Consider the following 20,355-nt stretch of genomic DNA (forward strand, 5'->3'; position numbering starts at 1 on the left):
CCACAAATCAATTTGATTAACCTTTTTTTTTCTCCCTTGCCAATATTTGCGATGTTATTGTTAGCAGAAGACAAATGAAATTGCATTTTGCGCATTTGTTATTTATCTGATAGCCATCGTTTCTAATGTGTTTTTTTTTTATTTCTCTGGTGAGAGTGGTAAATCCAACTAAGTTACGTTTACATTTACGACCGTCTTTGAGAATAAGGTGCTTCTTGCACGTAAACATAAATCTACGGCAGACGTAAGTACTAGTCGTAGACGTAAATTTACACCTTTTTGTGAATATGGGTCCTGGACTCAAACCACGGTTTAGAGATTTCAGTCTCTGACCTGTCAGTATATCATACGTCACCCATGCTTTTGACTTGGTCCAGGGGGCGGGTCGTAGCCCAGTGGTAAAGTGTTCACTCAATGTGCGGTCGGTCCAGGATCGATCCTTGTCGGTGGGCCATTGAGCTATTTCTCGTTCCAGCCAGTGCACCATGACTGGCATATGTACTACCCTGTCTGTGGGTTGATGCATATAAAAGATCCCTTGCTGCTAATCGAAAAGAGTAGCCCATGAAGTGGTGACAGCGGGTTTCCTCTCTCAATATCTGTGTGGTCCTATAACCGTAATAAATAAAATGTGTTGAGTGCATCGATAAATAAAACATTTTCCTTTGACTTGGTCCATGTGATCTGCACGAGGAGATATACCTGGCCTGGTGCTTATAAAACGTTTTAGAGTCTAGACTCGAGACTCTAATAGAGTCTGAGATAGTAATGGCATGACAACGCCATACAAATTGTGTGCATGTGACGTCATTAAAGATTGAGTCTGGACTCTAAAAGTTTTATAAACATGGGCCCTGGTCACTTATTGATTTATGTGAGGTTAAGATACCTGTGTACAGGCTGGCTGAACTGTAGTCAATATATTAAACACTTTATCTGAATGCTGAACATGCTTGTGAAAAAACATTGCTCCACAATTCAAGTAGACAATATCTTAAACAGATGTCGAATAAAAATCATTGTGAGGGATTAAATTACTAACTAAATATTAAATGTGCTGCATAATGTTTGTTTTTTTAGTTTGTTCATGTCTATGCATACATGTATTTATTAATGGTTCTTTTATATATAAGAACACCACCAGAGTGATTAGATCAGTATGAAATGTATTAGGTGGCATCAGGTAAGGTGATTTGCTTATAATATTTTAGTGTGCAGTAGGCAAGGAAGGAAGGAAATGTTTTATTTAACGACGCACTCAACACATTTTATTTACAGTTATATGGTGTCAGACATATGGTTAAGGACCACACAGATATTGAGAGAAGAAACCCGCTGCCTCCACTTCATTAGCTACTCTTTTTAATTAGCAGCAAGGGACTTTTTATATGCACCATTCCACAGACAGGGTAGTACATACAGTATGCGAACCAACCAAAGTTATATTATCTCTAGCCCCCAATTACATTTTCTCTACTAGCTGTATCATTAACATTGGTAAAAACAAAACAAAAAAAAACAACCCAACATTGTATACTTGTTTACCGCTGATTTTACCAACGATCGCCGATCATTTGTGTGCTGCTTTGTTAATATGTGAGCTGGCGTAATTTCAAAAAGGAACTTGGGTACAGGTTTTATCTGGGGCTGTTGTTGTTACTAGTGTATTCTCTCTAGCCACCATTTACCGTCGATTTGACCAACGATCACCTGTTATTTCGTTTCATAACTCCTTTGTTAATAGTTATTGTGAGCTGGCGTGAGTTCCAAAAGAAACTTGGGTACCTGATTTATCTGGGACTGTTGTTGTTAAGGGTATATTATATATATATCCCTCATTTACCTGTGTTCCAATAGCTGTACCAGTATGCTTACTAGTTTATCTTTTTTACCAACGGTCCTATGTTATTTTGTCTAGGAGCTTTTTTTAATAACTGAAAACTTGTCAGCAATTACAAAAGGATTGAGTGCGGGTTTTATATAGGGCTGTCATTTACATCTTCATTTGATTTTGATATGGAAAAAACATATAATCATAAAATATGCCATTTCTCTCCAATAACCGTACATGCATAATTGTGCGTTTACCAACCCGATTTACGAAAGGAATTTGGGTGCAGGTTTGTCTGGTGTGTGCGTTGTCCCCTCCCCACCCCACCCCGCTCCTCTCTCTATCTGTGTGTGTGCGTCTTCCCCTCCCCACCCCACCCCGCTCCTCTCTCTCTCTGTGTGTGTGCGTCGTCCCCTCCCCACCCCACCCCGCTCCTCTCTCTATCTGTGTGTGTGCGCGTCGTCCCCTCCCCACCCCACCCCGCTCCTCTATCTGTGTGTGTGCGTCGTCCCCTCCCCACCCCACCCCGCTCCTCTCTCTATCTGTGTGTGTGCGTCGTCCCCTCCCCACCCCACCCCGCTCCTCTCTCTATCTGTGTGTGTGCGTCGTCCCCTCCCCACCCCACCCCGCTCCTCTCTCTATCTGTGTGTGTGCGTCGTCCCCTCCCCCCCCACCCCACCCGCTCCTCTCTCTATCTGTGTGTGTGCGTCGTCCCCTCCCCACCCCACCCCGCTCCTCTCTCTGTGTGTCGTCCCCTCCCCACCCCACCCCGCTCCTCTCTCTATCTGTGTGTGTGTGTCGTCCCCTCCCCATCCCACCCCGCTCCTCTCACTATCTGTGTGTGTGTGTCGTCCCCTCCCCACCCCACCCCGCTCCTCTCTCTATCTGTGTGTGTGTGTCGTCCCCTCCCCATCCCACCCCGCTCCTCTCACTATCTGTGTGTGTGTGTCGTCCCCTCCCTACCCCACCCCGCTCCTCTCTCTATCTGTGTGTGTGTGTCGTCCCCTCCCCATCCCACCCCGCTCCTCTCACTATCTGTGTGTGTGTGTTGTCCCCTCCCCACCCCACCCCGCTCCTCTCTCTATCTGTGTGTGTGTGTCGTCCCCCCCCCCCCCCCCCCCGCTCCTCTCACTATCTGTGTCTGTGTGTCGTCCCCTCCCCCCCCCCCCCCGCTCCTCTCTCTATCTGTGTGTGTGTGTCGTCCCCTCCCCACCCCACCCTGCTCCTCTCACTATCTGTGTGTGTGTGATAATAAACAATGTGCTCTAGAGGTGTTGTCAAACAAAACAAATTTCTTCTTTTTTTTTTTCCTTCAAGAACTTGTGCAATTTTTCTCTAACGGAATATTCAAAATTCAATAGCATCAAAATTGCCCCCTCTTCCACCCACCACAACCATTTTCCTTTCCTGGGCTGAGGCACCTGTGCCCATAACAGGCGTGCGCTACATCTTGTTCTGAATGTGCAGGTAAAACCCTATGACTCTATTGGAAATTGTCTGTGATTAATTTATGGGAAACTTAACTGAAAATACAAACTTTTTCCTGGAAAGTACAACTTCACTTCAGCAATTCACTGGAATCACGTTTAGTATTCGATAGAACCACAAGCAGTGTCCATCAGCATATTATTTTGTTTAGAATGCATTATACCAGGGAACGGTATTGTAGTGAATTACACGAACCATGGTCGGGCCACAAGGTTTTAAAAGGTACTTCGAGCCCCTTCCGGTACTTCAATCTTTCACCCCATTACACAGTGCTTCAGCAAAACAAAAAGGAAGAAGAAAAGTAAATAATTAAATTAATTAAAAACAAAAAAGAAGAAATAAATTAAAATTGACGGGCTCCTAGGCTTCAGCGTAGTCAGCCTTGTGGATAATACGGCCCTATATATATATATATATATATATATATATACAGAGAGAGAGAGAGAGAGAGAGAGAGAGAGAGAGAGAGAGAGAGAGAGAGAGAGACAGAGAGACAGAGAGAGAGAGAGAGAGACAGAGACAGAGACAGAGACAGACAGACAGACAGACAGACAGACAGAGACAGAGAGTGAATTACCAGAGTGTTTTTCGGTATCGTCAATATCATATATTAGGAATAAAATTGTATTATGCGAGCCTTTGGCAAGCATAATACATTAAATTTATTCCTATGCTTGTAAATGTGTATCAAAGTACTGATGGTATCGCTAAAGATCTCGACCAATGTTCTCAGGTACAAAATACAAAATTCAAAGTAGTAACCAAACACTATTGTACATACAGATATATGTTTACTTCAAGCTGATCTTCATGTAAAGAAGAAGATGTCATCTTCTAAATTCTCCAAAACAAACAATGCAAACAGCCGCGTTTACTCGGTTTCTAACGTCATGCTAAGTTGTAGGTTTGACAGCTCATATATGTTTTAAAACTTCGTAAATATCAGCTATTATTTCAAGTGAAGTTGTATGTATCTGATATAAATGATAGTGAAAATAAAATAATAAATAAAATAAGATAAATAAATCAGTAAATAAATAAATACATAAATAAATAATTCGTGGACAGACATGTAACATTGATTAGTAGTTGTACGACTGTCTTTTTTTAAAGGGACATTCCCGAGTTTGCTGCATTGTAAGATGTTTCTAACAAAATATTTCTACGATTAAACTTTCATATTAAATATATTTTCTCGTTTAGAATATCAGTGTCTGTATATTCAATGTGTTTCTGATTGACTTAATATTTGTAAGAAGCCCAAACTGGATTTCGTCTTTAAATAAGTTCGTACGTACGAAAAAATACGTTTTAGGAAATAAAGTGAAATTTAACCTAGTACAAATATTCGAACGATCAGAAACACATTTAATATACAGCCACTAATATTTTATATGCAGAAAAATATATTTGATATGTAATTACAATTGTTAAAAAGTCTACATGTATGTTAAAACTTGCAGCAAACTCAGGAATGTCCCTTTAATGAAACGATAAGGGGAAAATGGAGCTGTGATCCAGGTCTATGTGAGTTAGGGATTTTGTTGGGGGTTTTTTAGGGGGAAGAAGAGGCATATTTTATTAAATTTTAAATACTGATACATGTGGAGAATTAAACATCACTGGTAAATCCCAATCTAATTAAAATTAGCTCCACTATTACATGTGGATCTAACAGCAGCGCTTTGGAGCTCATGTCCAGTTGACCTTTCATTCGACCAATCAAAACCTTACTTGCAAAATCATGCCATTGACTTGAAAAGAATTTGAAAACATTCGAGATTATGTTGAGGGTATACGAAATGATTCGGGTGAATTACGAAGTATGCCGGAAATTAATTTCAATATAAAATTTTATATAAAATTTGTTTCAAGATAAAAAAACAAACAAAAAACATGATGGTATAGTTTATTACTGCACTTTTCCCCCTGTTTTTTCAATGTTGAATAGACCAACAAGTTCGCCTATTGCATAAATAGTCTCGACCGATATTTTTAGAATTTGTATGCTCCCGAATAACATTATAAAAGGCGAAGTGTAATTGGTCGATATTTAAATTGTTATTTATAGATGAAATGTCACCTGGACATGGGAGTCCATGCAATGCTGTTAGATCTACTGGTGAGACCAGTAGAACTAATTTTAATCAGATTGTGGTAAATCCGCGTAAATATTTAACTATACTTCTAATTGTCAAAAGTAGCAAACACATTCCACTAAAGTTAATTTTATTGTACGAATATTTTAATTTTGCGCTGTTAAAATACCCTTGACAGGCGGCAATCTAATTAAAATTAGCTCCACTATTACATGTGGATCTAACACCAGCCAGTTGGAGCTCATATCCACCAATCAAAACCTTACTTGCAGAATCCTGCCAGTGATTTAAAAATAATTTGAAAACATTCCGAATTATCCTGAGGGTATACGATATGTTTCATGTGAATTACGAATGCCTTATTTAGACCAGTGGAACTAATTTTAATCGGATTGATAACAACACTGCGTAGTCCCCAATGTCCAGGTAACATTTCGTCTGTAAATAATAATTTAAATATTGACCAATCACACTTCGCCTTTTATAACGTTATTTGGGAGCATACAAATTCTAAAAATATCGGGCGAGTCTATATTAGTGGCCGCAGTACAGCGAACCATACCAATGTGTACGGTGTGGGTTATCAGTCTTCAATTTTACATTAAAAATTATTTATTTATTTATAAAATAAAAAAACTAAATCAGTCTTCAGTTTTACATTACAAATTATTTATTTTATAAAATAAAACATGTTTTAAGGCATTCGTAATTCACACGAAACATGTCGTATACCCTCAGGATAATTCGGAATGTTTTCAAATTATTTTTAAATCTCTGACAGGATTCTGCAAGTACGGTTTTGATTTGCAAAAATCTAATCGAATTGAAGCTTCGCCACGATTTCGAATCGAATCAAATATACGAAGCTTCGCAGGGGCCTACCTAATATATTTTTTTATTATGCTGTTCTAAGTCAAATTTTAATATATTTTTCAATTGTCCTTTGAAGTCATTTAATATTTAGTTTTAATAATTTCTCTTAACTAATGGTTACACAGTGATTAATTTTTGAACAACTGGCCCGATTTGCATACATGTACTTGGCAACGGTCGATTCAACCGATTATCACATACAATGAAGGTGGCATGCTGCAACAGTGTGACGTCATCTGATCACACACACACACACACATACACACGATTAGACCATACTGCTCGGGAGATCAAACATCAAAACAAACGGAGCCATGATTTTGTTTATTCAAATTATTGCATTGACTTTTTTAAAATCACCCCTAAAAATGTAGTTAGTATTATTTATTAATTTATTAATTTATATCCAAAAGATAATAATTATTGCGAAGACTAATCGTCGAACAGCGCACTGGCTAGTACTTAATCCATTATGATGACCCAGACAATCTGTTAGAACTGTCCCTGATACAAGATGCACGAGCTGCTTGAGAAATACACATTGTTTTAGTTTTGATTTGGGCTTGTAGGTCAAAGAAAAAGCCGACATGAAATTGAGAACGTTTTATCATCTAAGCCAAATCGCAGTTATTTTCGTGTTACAACATATTTATAAAGTTTGTTTGTTTTATTTAACGACGCCACTAGAGCACATTGATTGTTTTATCTTATCGGCTATTGGACGTCAAACATATGGTCATTCTGACACTATTTTATTTTTTTTGAGGAAACCCGCTGGCGCCACATAGGCTACTCTTTTTTATGATAGGCAGCAAGGGATCTTTTATTTGCGCTTCCCACAGACAGGATAGCACAAACGATGGCCTTTGTTGAACCAGTTATGGATCACTGGTTGGTGCAAGTGGTTTACACCTACCCATTGAGCCTTGCGGAGCACTCACAGTTTGGAGTCGGTATCTGGATTAAAAATCCCATGCCTCGACTGGGATCTGAACCCAGTACCTACCAGCCTGTAGACTGATGGCCTAACCACGACGCCACCAAAGCCGGTACATAATATTTGTTTATATTACTAGTTTTTACTGTGGTGGTCTTTAAAAATTTACCTTTTATGAACATTTATCTGTACTTTATATTGTTAGAAGTCAAAGTATATTGTTTAATGACACCACTAGAATGCACTGATCATAGGCTATTGGATGTCAAACACCACGTTGTCATCAGAGGAAACCCCGCTACATTTTTTTTCTAATGCAGCAAGGGATCTTTTTTGTGCTCTTTCCCACAGACAGGAAAACACATATAACAGCCTTTGACCAGATGTGGTGCACTAGTTGGAACGAGAAAAAACCCAATCAGGTGAATGGATACACCGATGTGGTTCGATCTTGCGACCCAAGCACCGCAAGCGAGCACTCAACCGATGCCTCAAGATATTGAGTTGAAATATTGTGTACACTTTTATTGTTAAATTTATTTAGCATTTTTGTACTTACAATTTTGAATCAGTTGCAATTTTAACAATATTTGTCCTAATGCCTACAATTTTTACTGAATGTGGCAATCGGGTGTGTGTGTGTGTGTGTGTGTGTGTGTGTGTGTGTGTGTGTGTGTGTGTGTGTGTGTGTGTGTGTGTGTGTGTGTGTGTGTGTGTGTGTGTGTGTGAAACCAAGTGAATATTTCCTTTTCTGAACAGATCAGGCCCTTTTAAGGGCCACTATGGGCAACCTTGTGAGACATCTCAACACCAACTAGGTCCCAGTAACGAGCTACTCTCGGCATACTGAGTTCAAAAATATATATAGCTCCCCATTTCTATTTAGGCGGACTGTTCAAAAATGCGTCAAATTTCCTACATTCAATTTGGCTTAATCCTATGCGATATTCCAAATGCCATAGCACCAAGACCACCTCCACCTGCTACCGATTGGACGTGCTACTCTTTTACACCTGCCAGTGCAGACAGTCCCCTCTCCCACCCACCCCAACCCTTTTCTGTCCTGGACGGAGGAGCCAGCTGAGGCCGGCACCTGTGCCCATGACAGGCGTGCGCTAAAACAGCTTGCTTTGAATGAGCAAGTTAAACCCTATGACCTGACCTAACCTGATTATGAAAGCACTCCGTTTAAAATTTCAGTCAGGTCAAGTCATATTTAAATTGCACATTCAGAACAATTTTGGTTCTTATTGACAAACAAAATTTGAGACCACTGTCTGCATTTTTATTTTTGGTGAACCCTCTAAATTTGTGCCCAACTTTTGATCTAGTGTACACTTGTTTGGCTGAATTAGACTAAATGTATTGCATATTTCAGTCCATCGCATTTCCCCTTCCTCTCTTACTATATAACCATTAACACAGGCACCAAGCGTTAGCCAGCAGAACAATACTGTAGAATTACGTACTTTACATGAACATGCACGCTCTTTGAACTGAATACACATTACGCAATATGGTTTTATGGCTCTTGACTGTGTAGCTTTGTACTTGCTTTGGTGGTCTGTATGGAGAGATGGTAAGAACACATGTACGTACACCTGGTTGCGATGCAATACACATGAACACCTGCATACATGTGCATGTGCAGATGCAGACTATGACATAAAAACAAGTTTATCAACTGGATTTCAAATACAGGTTTTGTTTTGTTTTGTTTTTTATTTGTTTGTTTGTTGTTGTTTGTTGTTGGGGTTTTTTTTATCTGTTGCTTTGATATTGCAAGGACTGTGCGGTCACGAACAAGCTTCATTTTGCCAATCCAATCTTGGAATAGTGGCAGTCCTCTTACTGCCGGTGCAGGAAGGATGAAGTTGTCTTGTGCCTTGCTCGGATGCATTCATTTAAGTCTAGAATCGTGGTCGATCCCTGCCAGTGGGATTATGTCTCGTTCCAGCTAAATATTTAAATATATATATATTTTTTAATTTCCCATCTAACTTGCAGTATCCCCCCCCCCCCCCACCACCATCCTTTTAAAAACATTTTTATTTTATTGTTTTCACTTTCTGTTTTCATTATTATTTATTTTACTTTTTTAAATACAGTAAACATAAAAACAGATTCGACTTCCCCTCACAAATGAAATGAACTTTCCTGCTGTGCCAAATATCACATATGCAAAAACCAAGCTTATTCTTTCTTTTCCCCCCTTTTCCCCTCGATTTCACTTTTGTTAGTAAACCGAAGAACTCTCCCTTCTCCATACACTCCTTTTTATTGTTTGCTTATTGTAATCGTTTCCCTTTAAACGATTTATAAGGATTAATGGTCAGTATAAATGTATTATTTAGTTATTATTTTCAGTGTAGTGCGAATGCCTTGTAAACACGTATATCGTGATTTTGAAAACAAAAAAACCCACGTGAAATAAATGTATAATTTTGTGTTTTTTTAATTCATAACGTAGTGTAACAACAACATAGCGGCAACTGACAACAAGAAAAAGGTCAAAGGCTCAAATCAAGTAGCTCGTGCATGTTCGCAGTGACCGCCGATCAACCGTCTAACAGAATTTTTTCAATTTTTTCCACAACTAGTCTAGACGCCGTCTAGCTTGGTCGGAGTCGCCATCTAGACGCAATTATGGTTGGTTCGCGTACTGTACCATGGCCTTTGATATATCAGTCGTGGTACACTGGCTGGAATGAAAAATAACCCAATGGGCTCATCGATGTGGATCGATCCCAGACTCTTACGCCATATAACTGTGAATAAAATGTGTTGAGTGCGTTGTTAAATAAAACATTTCCTTCCTTCGATCCCAGACTGACCATGCATCGAGCAAGCGTTTTACCACTTGGCTACGTCCCAACCCTACAGTAGGTCTGCTCACTTGTATTATGTACATGTATTGATTGGGACGGTGAGGTTGCCAACAAGCTTCATGCTATCAAGCCGGTCTTGGGAGAGTGGCAGTCCTCCTATAGACAGTGCAGGAAGGATGAGGTAGTCTTGTGTCGTGCCCGCATCGGTCATACCTATTTGACCCATTCATTTATTTTAAAGAAGGATCTTCCACCTCAGTGTGACCGTTGTCAGTGTCTCCTGACGGTACGCCACATTTTGGTGGAGTGTCCACATCTCAAAGAGACTCGAAAAGATATATTTGGAGAAACAAATGTGATGGAATCATTTCGATTCCATCCAGAATTTGTATTACAATTTTTACGCGATACTGAATTTTACTCTAAATTACAATTTTATATATCTGTGATATTTGTATTTTTGCACAGTTCTTTACACTGTTTTTATTTAAATCTTGAATTTTTATATTGATGTTGATCATCACATTGTTGTTGCATTTACCATAGTTTGACACCCAATAGCCGATGAATTTTTTATGCTGGGGTGTCGTTAAACATTCATTCATTCATTACATGTGTATGTACATGTATATGTATATTGTTGAAGCTGAAATAAAAAAGCAGCCCCAAAACACCCCGCCTCAAAACAACCAAACTATTATTTAACCATAGGTGTTAGACTATGTGTCAGAATTACCAAATGTTTGACATCCAATGGCAGATGCTTAATAAATCAGAGTACTCTAGCAATGTCCTTAAACTACATGTAAACAAACTTTAACTTAATACTAAATGAGTGTGCACTGTTTGTTGCTTTTTATTTTCATCCCTCCCTCCATCCTGGCCACCCTCCTTTCCATCCCTCCATCTGTCCCTCCATCCCATCCATCCATCCATCCATCCATCCATACATCCATCCATACATCCATCCATCCATCCCATCCGTCCATCTGTCCCTCCCTCCCTCCTTCCATCAATTCATCCATCCATCCATCCATCCATCCATCCATACATACATACATACATACATACATGTATACATCCAACCATCCATTCATTTATCCATCCATCCATCCATCCATCCAACCATCCATCCATTCATTTATCCATCCATTCATTTATCCATCCATCCATACATCCATACATCCATTTATCTGTCTGTCTATCCGTCCATCCCTCCCTCCCTCCATTTATCCGTCCATCCATCCATCCATCCATCCATCCATTTATCCATCCGTCTGTCCATCGGTCCATCAGTCTGTTCATCCATCCATCCATCCATCCATCCATCCATCCATCCATCCTTAATACTAAATGAGTGTGCGCTGTTTGTTGCTTTTTATTTTATCCCTACCTACCTCCCTCCTTCCCACCCTCCCTCCATCCCTCCATCTGTCCCTCCATCCCATCCATCCATCCATCCATCCATCCATCCATCCATCCATCCATCCATTTATCTGTCTGTCTGTCCGTCCGTCTGTCCCTCCCCTCCCTCCATTCATTTATCTGTCCATCCATCCATCCATCCACACATCATTCATCACCAACCAACCATCCACTTGACAGTATTATTGTCTTGTAGTTGCTTGACTACTGTCTGTCTGTATAAGCAGTGTTCTAAAGCATTCTTGACCCACAGGCTCCAAAGTCAACAATAACAAAGCCGACGTCCGCCACAAATGCAAACATTGTTCTAAAAGACAAGTTGTGTTACACTGGCATACTTGGAGCAACTTTCCACTCGACAAAATCTTCATCTATACTTACCTGTACAGTCATACCTGTCTAAAGATGTGACTTACATGTGCAACATCTAGAAAATAAATGGAGATTTTAAAGGAAGGAGGGAAATGTTGTATTTAACACCGCATTCAACACAGTTTATTTACGGTTATATGGTGTCAGACGTATGGTTACGGACCACACAGATGTTGAGAGAGGAAACCTGCTGTCGCCACTTCATGGGCTACTCTTTGCGATTAGCAGCAATGGATCTTTTATATGCACCATCCCACAGACAGGATGGTACATACCATGACTTTTGTTACACTAGTTGTGGAGCACTGGCTGGAACAAGATTTTAATGAGTGGCCTCAATGTTCAAGGTTAATTTAATATAAAGTACTGTTCAAGTATTTAGACATTTAGATACATATTTGAATTTGTATGTTTAAGAAACTATTTAGATAAATATTTGAATTTGTATGTTTAAGAAACTATTTAGATAAATATTTGAATTTGTATGTTGAAGAAACTCTATACATGTATGTCCTTTATTGGCAGGTGGTAGTTAACAGGGATATATATTTGAATTGCATGTAGTTTTGTTGAAAGAAACTAACACCAGAGGTGCCCTTTATAGGCTTGTGGTTGTTATTTTTCAGAATTTATCTGAGGCCTAATTAACTCTTAACAATTTTGCGATCTTTCATTGCAATGCAAAAAGAGTTTCAACGATGATGCAATGTTGCTTAATTTAGGGAACTTAATTGAGCTTTATGAATAAGGCTGCTAATTTCAATTTTTTTTTTAATTTTTGCCTGAAAAACTTTTCACAGACTGGATTTGATCTGAAATGCTAAAAAATTTACATTTATTTGTCAATGGCTGAACCGGCTTCGGTGATGTCATGGTTAAGTCATCAGACATAAAGCTGGTAGGTACAGGTTTCGTAGCCTGGTACCGGCTCCCACCCAAAGCTAGTTTTAATGACTCAATGGGTAGGTGTGAGACCACTACACCCTCTTCTCTCTCACTAACAACTAACCCTCTGTCTTGAACAGACAACTCAGATAGCTGACATGTGTGCCCAGGACAGCATGCTTGAACCTTAATTAGATATAAGCACGAAAATAACTTGGGAATGATATGACTATAGTTGAGATCGAGTTTTCTTCTGTTTGAAAGATAAATTATCACCACTAGCCTTTTATGTTTTAAATGAGTATATATCACGTCCCTGTGTTGTACCAAAATGTCCTTTCTAACAGGTCTGACTACTTTGACTGATATTTGCTCAGGTTGACCAGCTGACCCTGAGGTAGGAGTCGGGATATACGTGTAGAATGTAGATGTTTGCAGCAACTCATGACTGATGGCCGATTCTTAGTTCTCACAAATTAGGACCAACCTGGGTGGCTGCCATCTTTGATACAGTCATGATCCTGGGTGGGAGTTGACTCGGTGTGATTGAGTTGTGAGATCAATCCCTGTTGGTAGACTGTGTAAAAAGAGACCGATGTAAATGTTTGCAGTTACCCATGTCGACTGATGGCCGATTCTTAGTTCTCTCAAATTAAGATCAACCTGGGTGGCTGCCTTCTTTGATACAGTCACGATGCTGGGTGGGTCTTGTTTCAGTATGATGATTTATAAGACTGACCACTGTTTGTGGATTCTGGGACAAAAACTTTTTGTTTTATGTAATGACACAACCATTATACATTGATTTATTAATTATCAGCTATTTGATGTCAAACATTTTGTAATTCTGACATGTCGTCTTCAGAGCAAACCTGCTATGGGTATGGGTACTCTATTTATGTGCCCATATCCACAGAGGTTCAGGCATGCCCACCCCGGACTTAGCCTCTGACTTCACCAGAGACCACCGGCCTTGGTGGCGTCGTGGTTAGGCCATCGGTCTACAGGCTGGTAGGTACTGGGTTCAGATCCCAGTCGAGGCATGGTATTTTTAATCCAGATACCGACTCTAAACCCTGAGTGAGTGCTCCGCAAGGCTCAATGGGTAGGTGTAAACCACTTGCACCGACCAGTGATCCATAACTGGTTTAACAAAGACCATGGTTTGTGCTATCCTGCCTGTGGGAAGCGCAAATAAAAGATCCCTTGCTGCTAATCGGAAAGAGTAGTCCATGTAGTGGCGACAGCGGGTTACCACTCAAAATCTGTGTGGTCCTTGGTTATTGTCTGACGCCATATAACCGTAAATAAAATGTGTTGAGTGCATTGTTAAATAAAACATTTCTTTCTTTCTTTCACCAGTAACCAATTCCAGGGCAGTTGGGGGGGGGGGGGGAAGAGGGTAAGTTTGAGGTGTGGACTATGGTTTTTTATTATCTTCAAGGGATCTTTTATATACATTGGGTGGGAAGTAGCCAAGTTATAAAGCACTCGTTTGATGCACGGTCAGTCTAGGATCGATCCCTGTCGGTGGGCCCATTGGGCTATTTGTTGATCCAGCCAGTGCACCATGAGTTGTATATATCAACGGTCATGGTATGTGCTATCCTATCTGTGGAATGGTGCATATAAAATATCCCTTGCTACTAATGGAAAAATGTAGCAGGTTTCCTTACCAAAAGTTTGACATTCACTTGCCAGTATAGTCCTTAACTATGTGTCTGACGCCATATAACCGTAAATAAAATGTGTTGAGTGTGTTGTTAAATAAAACATTTCATTTTATTTCACTTGCCAAGGATTAATAAAGCAGTGGGCTCTATTAGTGTCATCAAAACAAACTTTAACTTTTAAGACTGATCACTGTTTGTGGATCATGTGAGAAAAAACCCCTCCAAGACTGCATGGGTGGGATCTATCTGAGATGCTTTGGTCATAGAATCGAATGCCCTCAGTGGACCCGTTCTCTCATTGGATTTTTGTCCCATTCCCAACAATGTCCCACAGCTGGTATATCAAAGGCCGTGGTATGTCCTGTCCTGTCAGTGAGAAAGTGCATATAAAAGATCTCTTGGTACTAGTGCAAAAACATAGAAGGTTTTCTCTGAAGACTTAATTGTTACAGTTGCCAAATGTTTGACATCCAGTTACCAAATGTTTGACATCCAATAACCTACGATTAATTGACAAAAATACTATCAAATGAGCTATGGACCAGAAAAAATCAATTATGGACTATGAGAAACCAACAATGGGTTTCTACAGTAGTTGACTTTATCCATGTACTGTAATATCCTGTGATTGAACAATGTGCTGGAGTATTATTAAACACATCAAAAATAATAGCCCATGAAGTGGTGACAGCGGGTTTCCTCTCTCAATATCTGTGTAGTCCTTAACCTTATGTCTGACGCCATATAACCGTAAATAAAATGTATTGAGTGTTTCGTTAAATAAAACATTTCCTTCCTTGAAATCATTCCTCTACTTTCCATTAAGGTCAGTTTGTTTGGAATGACCATTCCCTCCAGGGTTTCTGCCAGAGGGTACAGATGGTTATAATGACATACGGTACCCTAAAATCTAAAAAATTAATAGATTTTATAATTTTTAGATAAATGATGGGGAAGAATGTTTTTCTTTATCAACACCAGTAGAGCACATTGATTTATTAATCACCAGCTATTGGATGTCAAATATCTGGTAATTTTGACATAGAGAAGAAACCTGCTACATTTTCCCATTATTTTTTAGTAGCAAGGGATCTTTTATATGCACTTTCCCACAGACAGGATTGTACATAACATATAGACTTTGATATACTAGACATGGTACACTAGCTGGCAAAAGTGCAAAAAAATGCAGAGTCCAATTTCAAAACATTTCAAAACCATAACCACCTAGTAGGGTCTGTTTTGTTTTTATTATGGACCCTCAAATTCGTTTTTGGCAAAAAGCCGACCCTTCCTCTCCACCCCATCCCCCAATTTTCATTTATTTGTTCTCCAATTTGTGCTAATTTGCACTGCACATTGATTTTGCCTGACCCAGATTGCGGCCGATTTAAAAAGGTTAACCTTTATCGTCCTGACGATGGCTGATCTCGTTGGGGTTAATCTAATTAGACAAAACACGTGAAACTTTTGGTGCGGTGATGTGAATGTTTAACAGCAAACTGTTGTTGAGGATTTCCATCCGGCATGTGTGTGTATTCAACTGCATGGTGTTTCAAGTTAAAACAAATTGCATGCCAGATAGAACTAATATTTTACCACATAATATTTTATTTCACTTAAAAAGTTATTTATCAAAACAACAAAACAAAAACAGTGACCCCCTTTTTTGTACTACATTTTCTTATTTAAAAAAAATTAAATTAAAAAATCTTTTGAATGCATACTTCACAAGTTAAAGCAATTGCTTGCCATATAAAACTAGTATTTTTCCGTGTAATATTTTATAATATATAATATTATATATTATTTTATAGTATATAATATTTTATTTCACTTAATATGTCAAATTGAAACAATCTTTTCCTTTCATTCATTTCAACTTTATTTTACATGTATATCCAATAAAGGTTCAAACATGCTGTCCTGGTCACACACCTCAGCTATCTGGGCTGTCAGTCCAGAACAGTGGGTTAGTTGTTAGTGGTTAGTGAGAAAAGAAGAGTCCTTGAGCCCTTATGAACTCGCTCTGGGTTGGAGCCGGTACCGGGCTGCGAACCCTGTACGTACCAGCATGTAGTCAGATGGCTTAACCATTGCACCACTGAGGCCGGAGTTTTTCCTTTCAAAAATAAAAGTCTGTGGTGATTGTGTAGGTATAGCAGAGTGAAACCTGTGGAATGCCACTTAATAGGCTGGAAACCTCCCGAATACCTGGTCTGAGTGCATGACAAACACACAGGAGCTGATATAGCTAACAGAAATATCATTTATCACTTAGTAAGTGGCTAGCCAACTTGGGCTTTGTTCCAATGGAGCTCTTGCCAGAAGTGGTTGGGTTGAAGGATCAAATCCACTCTGTGGACCCATTTTCTGGTTGTTTTTCTCCTCGGTCCGAAATAATTTTCATGCTTATATCCAATTAAGGTTCAAGCATGCTGTCCTGGACACACACCTCAGCTATCTGGGCTGTCTGTCCAGTACAGTGTGTTACTTGTTAGTTGGTTAGTGGTTAGTGAGAAAGAAGGTGTAGTGACCTTACACCTACCCATTGAGCCCTTAAGAACTCGCTTTGGGTTGGAGCCGCTACCAGGCTGCGAACCCTGTACCTACCAGCCTGTAGTCTGATGGCTTAACCACTGCGCCACTGAGTCCAGTGTTGGTCCCAACCAGTATTCCTCAACTGGTATATCAAAAGCCATGGTATGTGCTGTCCTGTCTTTGGAGAATGTGCATATAAACAATCCCTTGCTGCAAGTGAAAAAAATGTAGTGAGTTTCCTTAAGACTATTTGTCAGAATTACCAAATGTTTGACATCCATTAGCCGATGATTAATAAATCAATCTGCTCTAGTGGTTTTGTTAAACAAAACAAATTTTAGACTTTAACTTTGAGTGGCTGGCAGATTTGGACTTTGTTTCAATGGAGGGGGCCGAGATATAGCCCAGTGGTAGAGCGCTCGCTTGGTGTACGGTCGGTTTGGGCCCATTGGGCAACTTCTCTCGGTTCAGCCAGTGCACCACGACTGGTACATCAGAGGCCATGGTATGTGCTATCCTGTCTATGGGATGGTGCATATAAAAGATTCCTTGCTGCTAATCGAAAAGAGTAGCCCATGAAATGACAACAGCAGGTTTCCTCCCTCAGTATCTTTGTGGTCCTTAATCATATGTCCAACTCATACATGTATGACTGTAAAGTTGAGTGCATCGTTAAATAAACCATTTCCTTTCTTGTTTCAAGGGAGCTCTCGCATGAAGAGTTTGGGTCAAAGGATCAAATCTATTCAGTTCAGTGGACCCATTTTTTTTTGTATTATTTTTCCTGTCCCAACTAATGTTCCCCAACTCGTGTATCAAAGACCATGGTATGTACTGTCCTGTCTTTGGAAGAGAGTCCATATTAACAAAAATTCCTTGTTGGTAATGGTATTGTCTAAGACTACATGTATATGTCAGAATTATCCAATGGCTGACATCCAGTAGCTGATGATGAATAAATCAATGTACTCTAGTGGTTTCGTTAATTTGTTTTCTGGTGGTCTATTAAAACAACACAGACTTTAATGTCATTTCAAGGTTGACAAATGACCCCAATATATTAATCAATAATTTAAAAAGTTGTGAGTATATGTACTGATGGGTGTCAAGCTGTACATCAAATTTAATGCACATTTTAGTTTTTGTAGTTGCAATATATAAATATATATTGTTTAATCAATATTTAAAAAAATTGTGTATATTTTTATTTTCCAGGGTGACCATGTTTGGATGGACCCGGAGGTCAGCGGTGATTTTGCCGTAGCTATCGGCGCTCAGGTCCAGTTCTCGGAGTCCGGCCGAATCAAGGTTGTCGACGACGACGGCCACGAGCACTGGATTGATGGCAAGCGGAATATCCGCCACATGCACCCGACGTCCGTGGAGGGGATGGAGGACATGATAGGGCTGGGAGACCTCAATGAGGCCGGCATCCTGCGCAACCTCTTCATACGCTACATGGAGAACCAGATCTATGTCAGTATTACTTAGTATTATCAACCTCTTCATATGCTACATGGAGAACTAGATCTATGTCAGTATTATTATTATTAACCTCTTCATACGCTACATGGAGAACCAGATCTATGTCAGTATTATTATTATTAACCTCTTCATACGCTACATGGAGAACCATATCTGTCAGTATTACTTAGTATTATCAACCTCTTCATACGCTACATGGAGAACCAGATCTATGTCAGTATTAGTTATTATTATCAACCTCTTCATACGCTACATGGAGAACCAGATCTATGTCAGTATTAGTTATTATTATAAACCTCTTCATATGCTACATGGAGAACCAGATCTATGTCACTATTACTTATTGTCAACCTCTTCATACACTACATGGAGAACCAGATCTATGTCAGTATTATTATTATTAACCTCTTCATACACTACATGGAGAACCAGATCTATGTCAGTATTATTATTATTAACCTCTTCATATGCTACATGGAGAACCAGATCTATGTCAGTATTATTATTATTATCAACCTCTTCATGCGCTACATGGAGAACCATATCTGTCAGTATTACTTATTGTCAACCTCTTCATACACTACATGGAGAACCAGATCTATGTCACTATTACTTATTGTCAACCTCTTCATACACTACATGGAGAACCAGATCTATGTCACTATTACTTATTGTCAACCTCTTCATACGCTACATGGAGAACCAGATCTATGTCAGTATTATTATTATTATTGTCAACCTCTTCATACGCTACATGGAGAACCAGATCTATGTCAGTATTATTATTATTGTCAACCTCTTCATACGCTACATGGAGAACCAGATCTGTCAGTATTAGTTATTATTATCAACCTCTTCATACACTACATGGAGAACCAGATCTGTGTCAGTATTAGTTATTATTATCAACCTCTTCATATGCTACATGGAGAACCAGATCTGTGTCAGTATTAGTTAGTATTATCAACCTCTTCATATGCTACATGGAGAACTAGATCTATGTCAGTATTATTATTATTAACCTCTTCATACGCTACATGGATAACCAGATCTATGTCAGTATTATTATTATTAACCTCTTCATACGCTACATGGAGAACCAGATCTATGTCAGTATTACTTAGTATTATCAACCTCTTCATATGCTACATGGAGAACCAGATCTATGTCAGTATTATTATTATTAACATCTTCATACGCTACATGGAGAACCAGATCTATGTCAGTATTACTTAGTATTATCAACCTCTTCATACGCTACATGGAGAACCAGATCTATGTCAGTATTATTATTATTAACCTCTTCATACGCTACATGGAGAACCCAGATCTGTCAGTATTAGTTATTATTATCAACCTCTTCATGTGCTACATGGAGAACCATATCTGTCAGTATTACTTAGTATTAACCTCTTCATACACTACATGGAGAACCAGATCTATGTCACTATTACTTATTGTCAACCTCTTCATACGCTACATGGAGAACCAGATCTATGTCAGTATTATTATTATTGTCAACCTCTTCATACGCTACATGGTGAACCAGATCAATGTCAGTATTAGTTATTATTATCAACCTCTTCATATGCTACATGGAGAACCAGATCTATGTCACTATTACTTATTGTCAACCTCTTCATACACTACATGGAGAACCAGATCTATGTCAGTATTATTATTATTAACCTCTTCATACGCTACATGGAGAACCCAGATCTGTCAGTATTAGTTATTATTATCAACCTCTTCATGTGCTACATGGAGAACCATATCTGTCAGTATTACTTAGTATTAACCTCTTCATACGCTACATGGAGAACCAGATCTATGTCAGTATTATTATTATTAACCTCTTCATACGCTACATGGAGAACCATATCTGTCAGTATTACTTATTGTCAACCTCTTCATACAC

The 20,355-nt window shown here is 39.1% G+C and overlaps 1 protein-coding gene across 6 annotated transcripts in view; it reads left to right on the forward strand.

The window, feature by feature from the left end:
• The window catches only part of LOC121373100 (myosin-VIIa-like), a 138,680-nt gene that overhangs the window by 52,563 nt on the left and 65,762 nt on the right, over window positions 1-20,355 (forward strand). For all 6 annotated transcript variants that reach the window (XM_041499599.1, XM_041499550.1, XM_041499572.1 and 3 more), the window contains one exon: window positions 18,168-18,428. In XM_041499599.1, the coding sequence (XP_041355533.1) occupies window positions 18,168-18,428 (261 nt within the window). The remainder of the gene's footprint in view (window positions 1-18,167; window positions 18,429-20,355) is intronic.

Source organism: Gigantopelta aegis, chromosome 1 (genome assembly GCF_016097555.1).
Source record: "Gigantopelta aegis isolate Gae_Host chromosome 1, Gae_host_genome, whole genome shotgun sequence".
Classification (NCBI taxonomy): Eukaryota; Metazoa; Mollusca; class Gastropoda; order Neomphalida; family Peltospiridae; genus Gigantopelta; species Gigantopelta aegis.